The following is a 6,923-nucleotide window of genomic DNA, read 5'->3' on the forward strand; positions in this document are numbered from 1 at the left end:
GACTCGAGGGGAAGAAGAAGAAAAAAAAAAAAAAGGTTGCTTCGGCTTTCGTAAATGAATTACGCGTCCAAGCGGATTCACAAGTTTATTTACAGAGAAACACAAGTCTTAAAATAAAAAAATTACATGCATGGTCATGTTACAAGCACCTCACACTTACAACGAGAAAAAGTTTGGACTGAACGACAAGTAATCAAATCCGCGAAACGGAAGGATTTAAAGGAGCCAATAGGGTACTAAGGTAATTCCACTTGAAAAGGTTGCGTTTCGTTTTCATTTAAAACCTGATTGATTGAGAAGGAAGCGTTAAGGTTTTTAACCTGATCAACATCATCCCAGATTACTTGTTATACTCAATTGAAATTCGCGGTTAATTGCTTTCACTTTTTTCACACTGTAATCTCATCCCCACGCCTAATTTTATTTCTTGCTTTGGTCAATTTCAATTAAATCTTGTGAGCTCACACATGCCAAAATTGCAAAATGCTACATCTTGCCACAAACCGTATACTTAAAATTTTATTTATTTGCTATTTAAACTAAGTTTCCCGTTTGCTATTCTTCTTCGTCAGTTGGGGAAGGCATGGTTACCGATATCTTCTCCATTTGGACGGGTGACCCCCCTGGCGATTCAGCCTCGTTTTGAGGTGGAGAATTCGATGTTTCCTTGAGAGCCTGAGGCGAGCTCAGTTTTCGTCTATGACCCACTGAAGGGGTGGCCGGGGCACTTAGCGGCCGCTCACTGAATTCGGCGATGTATTCTGGGGGAGGGGAGGGTTCCCTTGTGTTGTTCTGTCCTATTGCAGGAAGCTTAGTTTTCATGCAGCGCTTTAGGCTATTGTCACGTGGTACGATGAAATCTTTGCGTGGTAGCGCGACAGCAGCGTCACTATCTTCACGTATAACCACATACTGGCTGAGATGAGAGCCCGTTGTTTTGAAGGAGCGCCTGTATGGATGCATGATGGTGTGTGAGCCTCCGCAGTACCGTTGGGAGGGAGGAAGCTCTATCAGATCCACAAGACCTGTCATGGCCACCACCTCATTCTTGAGCTTCTGCGCCTGGTAACCGAGGTCGGCGCCGATAACCGGTGGCTTCTTGGCGATGTTCATCTTCTGGTGCAGTCGGATGTGCTCCAGTTCAAACGTCGTGTACGGTTTAGAAGACTTCTGTCCGGGCAGGCTTTGCATCTTTGGCATGTTAGGCCCAATCTCTCCTGGGTTGACTTCCAAAGGCCGATCACACGAAATACAGTGAACTTTCTCCGGCTTGGTCCTAAAAACAAAAATTTTCGACAAAGATTAACCGTACTTTTTCTAACTAATGGACATAACAGTGCGAGCAGCGGGTTTCTTTTAGTTCTTGCTGAACTGTAGTTAACTATTTTCATCTGAACTGCGGTTATAGAAACGTATTTGTGCACGATCCTCGCAGTAAAGAGTACTATTTAAGCAATAGTGAAAATCAGACCTGAAAAAATTCAGGCCTGTACGGGATTCGAACCACTGACCTCTGCGATACTAGTGCAGCGCTCTACCAATTGAGCTAACGAGCCAACTGGGAGGAGGTCATCAAATTAATTGGACATAAACCCGACATGAACCCGTGCTCCCAGTTGGCTTGTCAGAACTTGCAGCCTTAACATTCATACTGTACCTCCTAAAGCCAGCCGGCTCGCAATCCTCAGGTTTTTCCTTAACGGTGGCTCGTACAACTTGCACTTGTCTGATGCGTGATTCCAGTTGGTCTCGAAGTGAATCCAGCTCTTGTCTGTCGAGTTTAAGGTGCATCTTGCTTTGTAATTCTTGTAAAGTTTCTCTTAATGCGTCTTCAATGCTCATTTGGCTTTCCATTTTCTCTAGGGCATCACTGAGCCCGCGGTCCAGCAGGTTAAAGCTCTCGTCAAATTGGTTCACACTCACTTTCGACTCTAAGTCTCCTTTGTCCGCCTGCGGCACATAATAATAACACGAAATCAGTCCACTTTTAGCTTTGAAAGAGAGCTTCTAAAAACAAGGTTGAGACCAGACATTTAGCAACAAAACAGGACAACCAGAAATGCTATTCTGTTTATGAAGAAGGGATAATTTTCCTTTTATTCAGTTCCACCCATTACTCAATCCAGTCGACAGTGAAGCCCTCTAAACCGCTAGAATAAAGCAGTTTGCTTGTTTGTTTTTTTCACCGGTTTTCCTTCTTTTCTCTCTGGTCAAGAATATTCATGCCATCCTCGTCAACAATCACATGCCAAATTTAAACCAATAGCGATTAAGTCATTCGCGTTTTCACTAGCTTTTGGCGTTCTTTTTTGCGTTATAAACCTTGCTTTCTTATTGGTTCCCTGTGATAATTTCCCTAATTTTGATTGGCCATCAAAACTTTAGTTTTACGACACTCGATCGAAAATTTTTTTAGGTCGTCCTCTAACGCACTTACTGATTGCCGTTTTACTGAGGTCACCCGCCAACTAACTTAACTGACCTTTATGCCAATTTCCTGACTGACATGCTGTTTATCAGCCTTCGTCTGGTCCAGTCTATCAACTGAATCAAACAGCTCCTCCAGGCTCTTTTCACGCCTGTTGTACTCGTTCACGAGCTCTGCGGTGGTCTGGACCAACTTTTCATGTTTGGCTTGCAGTTCAAGTACCATACTGTGCACGTGATGTACTGCGTTGAAACCTTCAGCATCCTGTGATAGAATAAAAAAAGTCGAGTAGGTATGGTAAGTTTTACACGAGCAATTGTAATCTGCGCGGTTACCTCACTAAATTAGCCAAAATAATGATTTACTCCTCCCCCCCCCGCCACTTCTTTCCATAGCTACTGACTAATGCGGAAGAGCACGCGCATCAACCATACATGAAATAATACATTGTGCGCATGGGCACCACAATGCTACAGCAGGACCCTTGCTTCTGATTCATCACTACCAAATACAAATCCATTGCTAACCTGAGCTTTTCTCGACGCGCGGAAGGCAGCCAAATCCTTCGAAATTAGCTCAATAGCTCTCTTATTCTTTTCCATGTCTTTCTTGAACTCTTCCTGTGACTGCATAAAGCTTTTCTTCATATTATTCATCTGCTCAATGCTGAGCCTCAAGGCATAAGCTTGAGCTTCTGGATCATCCGTGTTCTCCAATGCCGCTTCAATCTCCTCCATGATCATTTCTTCCATTGCTTCTCTTTCTTCCTCAGAGTCGAGTAACTCATCATCAGAGCTATCCTCGCCCTTCTTCTTATCCGCCTTCTCTTTCTCGTCCTCCTTTCCTTTCTCTTTTTCTTTTTCTTTGCTTTTCTCTTCTTTCTTAGTTTCTTGCGCAGCCTCTCGTGCCTCTATTTCCTCTATAGTTACACCCTCCTCGCGGGCTTTCCGCCGCAGTTTCAAATCCTCTATGGTGGTGCGCCTTTGTAGTGGAGTCTTATCTTCCTGACTGGGGGGTCGCTTACCGCCCTTCATTGGCAAACTTATCTTGCGCTTTTCATCCTTCCTCGAAGGCAGACGACCAGGTTGTAGCTTAGGCATATCCTGTGATATTTGGCCCGGGGGCGGGATAACAGGAATCACGTTCGTGGGCTGGGCATGATCTTCACCCACACCTGGAGCTGGCTGAGATCCCTCAGTAATGATCCCATTCTTGGGTACGTCCAGGGGACCTTTAGCTTTGGATCCTTTTCGTTTCTTCTCCTTCTTTGGAGCTTCACCTTCAGGAAGAAGTTCGACCTTGTTGAGCTGCTGTTGAACCTGATCAAGTTGGGCCTTCAGGATTCCTCCGACCTCATCACCAAAATCGACTTGATTCACCATGGAGTCGATGATATTTCTTAAGCTCTTGATTCCCATCTCGGCTGCCTCAAGTCGTCGATTGATGTTGATCAACTCGGGCGTCTCAGAAAGTGAATCCATTGTCATTCTTCGCTCCTTCTTCGTGTCGTCCTTTTTGCCGTACACGGAGTCACCTCCATAAGAACTCTTTCTATCTCGTTTCTTCTTCTTGTCATCCTTCTCGTCGCCTTCCTTTTCGTGTTTTGAATGCTTCCTTTCCTTCTCCCTGGAGCTGTCTTTGTCCTTACTGTCTTTCGATTCCCTTCGCTTCTTTTTTTCTTGTCCTTCCTTTTCATTTCCGTCTTTCTCGCCGACTTCCGATTGTTTCTTTTTTGGTTTAGGTGGCTTCTTTACCATCACTGTTACAGTCTTCTCTTGACCATCCTCGTCTATTACAGTCTGTATCACCTCTTCTTCGCTCACATGGCCATCATCCGCAGATTCCTCACTTTCTGTGAAAAAAAAAATTTGTTCATTGAATCAGCATAAGGATGTAGCAGAAGGGAGGGGAGAGGTGGTGTTCGTGGGAAAACGTTACCACCTTATTTCGATATGAGAAATTATACATAATATTACACAACAAAAATAGCAATAATAGTAATAATAATGATAATGACGATAGTATTGGTGATGGTGATGCTAATGCTGATGATATTTATACAAATTATGAAATACAATAAGCGCTCTGGTAGGTAAAAGATATTTTCATTTATTGCACCGCTAAACCCATAGGAAATTGAAATATAAGTCTATTCGTGCGCGCAGCTCGTGACTTACAAACTTTTCTCGTGTTGTCCCAACATCTCGCGTGGGTCATTACGCCGGCAAACCGATAGAAAATGCGGTCTATTGCCTAACTGGTGGCTTTCAAAATTCTAAAACAGCGCTGGCGAAGGTGGCTTGAAAATTCTAAAACAGCGCTGGCGAAGGTGGCTTGTCGAGTTAAACAAAAAAAAAAATTTCTCCGCAAGGTTTTTGCATAGTTGAATTTCCATCGAACGAGTAAATAGCACAGCGATACTGATTATAAACAACAACAAACATATGAAACATATGTGTGAACTGCGGTTATGAGACGTATATGAGCACGATCCTTCGCAGCAAAGCACTATTTGAGCAATAGTGAAAATCAGACCTGAAAAAAAAAAAAAAAAAAAAAAAAATTTTTTTTTTTTTTTTTTCAGGTCTGATTTTCACTATTGCTCAAATAGTGCTTTGCTGCGAAGGATCGTGCTCATATACGACTGATTATAAAGTAAAATACGTCGTTACAAATACGTAACCCCGTTAAATTCCAATGTCGTAGACGTCGAAAACTTCGGTGCAGACCGGAAAAGTACTTAGGATCCTTCAGTGGCGATTAGCTGTTTGCGTGATAATTGGTTGATTGAATTGCGCTTTCAGCCAGCTCTTTTCAAACTTTGCATAAGTCCAATGAAGTATACTTGATGACTAAAAGAAAATTTGTCCACCATGATATTCTTTCCTGTGAATTTGTTCGCACGAAACGAAGATTTTGTGCGTATTTGCGGAGATTAATTTGGATAACTTTTTGTCAAACACAAACAAACAATAAATGTACTTGAGGCATTGTGAGTATCAATAAAGACCCCAAACTAAGTTAAAACTAAACTGTGAATACACAGTTATCAAAAATTTGTCGCTTTTCTCGAAGATGTGAATGGTTTAAGTAATCATATCGCAACCAATAAAAAGGAAAAAACAATGCAAGACTCATTGTGAAATTAGGTAATTTTTTAGATATGGATAAGAGCATTGTAGTAAAGAAGTCTTTTTTTTGGTAATCAAAGTTAAGACAGGCGTGTGGCTTTTGCACCAACCTTCATCCTCGTCGCTCTCTGAAGAACTCTCAACACTGCTGGAAGCTTCAGAGGAAGATCTTAATGACATTGGTCCCCTAACTTCTGCCTGCTGCGCTTCTACTTCGCCAATGCCAAAGTGTTCCACAATGGTGTGTAACAGATTCCGCAAATGAAAGAAATTTACGGGTCCGATCTGCGGACTGATAGCGAGGTCCAACAACTCTGTGATACCAACGGTCATTTTGTAAAAATTTAGCTCTTAAGACACAAAATACCTCATGTAGAGAGCTGAGGGTCCCTTACCGGCAAAATGTGCAAACAAATGACCTTGCTCAGTGCCAAGCAACATCAGCTCCCGAGAGAATAACTATTTCAATTCAAAGTTTGTACAGTGATTCAAACAATAGGCACCTCAAATGGAAACGCACCTTTCAAAAATTGCCTGACGTCAGTATTCATATGTAAATTATTTAAGGCCACTTTGGACGTGTTGTCATAGGAACAGCGCGTGGAAAGTACTTATCAAGTCAATTAAGGGTTTTCATATTCTTGATTGATATGACCTAGGACAAAAGAGTCTGTAGCACTTTTATAACACTGCAAATAATTACTTTACTAATCAAAACAACCACACATCACAAATTTTTGAAAACTCGGGCAAAGTTCTAAGATTTTTGAGACGAATTTAAAGCTTGTGTCGGAAGCGAACAATCCTTTTGTATGTTAGATTGTTTGTTAGTGAACGCCCAAGTTAAAAAGGATTAGCAAAGTTGATTTGTTGTTGGGAAGGCAAAAAAGTGGCGCTTTTACAAACGTGGTTCGGGTGAACTGATCGCCGTTCATCTCGTCAAAGCACTAGCTAGCGGAAGGAGGCATGTGGATCACCCGTGAATACTGAGTTTACTTGACTAACCAAACAATGTACTCTTTGTCAACATAAGCTCGTGCATAACAAAATATTTACGTAGAACATTTGCATTCAACACAAAGCTCCCCAAATTTACGTAAACATTACTGTTAGTGCAGCAAAGCAACAAGGTAGTTTTGGAAAGTTGAACTTTGAGTGTACATGGGAAAACTCGTCGACACTGTAAACAATAAGGAAGCACGGGATGGGGTGGTTTGGGAGACATCTTTCGGAGCCTATGTGCGTGTAGGCACTTACTGCGAAGGATGGAGATTTCATGCATGACAGATATCAGTGAACTGACCACCTATCCGCTAGTGCTGAACCCGAAAGGTGCTAAGGAGCTGGGTCGAGCTGGGGCGAAG

General features: G+C 42.4%; 1 protein-coding gene across 1 annotated transcript; it reads right to left on the bottom strand.

Annotated features, from left to right (window-relative positions):
• Positions 1 to 72: 72 nt before the first annotated feature.
• Positions 73 to 6,069, bottom strand: LOC111330382 (uncharacterized). Its single transcript, XM_022935224.2, has 5 exons — positions 5,670 to 6,069; positions 2,956 to 4,280; positions 2,483 to 2,692; positions 1,658 to 1,950; positions 73 to 1,276 (listed from the first exon to the last, which is right to left on the bottom strand). Exons 1-5 carry the CDS (start codon positions 5,890 to 5,892, stop codon positions 556 to 558), a joined length of 2,772 nt encoding a protein of 923 aa, XP_022790959.2. The 5' UTR covers positions 5,893 to 6,069; the 3' UTR covers positions 73 to 555.
• Between the last annotated feature and the right edge of the window lie 854 nt (positions 6,070 to 6,923).

Source organism: Stylophora pistillata, chromosome 6, assembly GCF_964205215.1.
Source record: "Stylophora pistillata chromosome 6, jaStyPist1.2, whole genome shotgun sequence".
Lineage (NCBI taxonomy): Eukaryota > Metazoa > Cnidaria > Anthozoa > Scleractinia > Pocilloporidae > Stylophora > Stylophora pistillata.

Coding starts and splice junctions, on each gene's coding strand:
- LOC111330382 (XM_022935224.2), bottom strand. CDS start 5,892: ATGACCGTTGGTATCACAGAGTTGTTGGACCTCGCTATCAGTCCGCAG. Junction 1,951..2,482: donor GTCAGGAAATTGGCATAAAG/GTCAGTTAAGTT, acceptor TATGTGCCGCAG/GCGGACAAAGGAGACTTAGA. Junction 1,277..1,657: donor GAGCCGGCTGGCTTTAGGAG/GTACAGTATGAA, acceptor TTTTGTTTTTAG/GACCAAGCCGGAGAAAGTTC.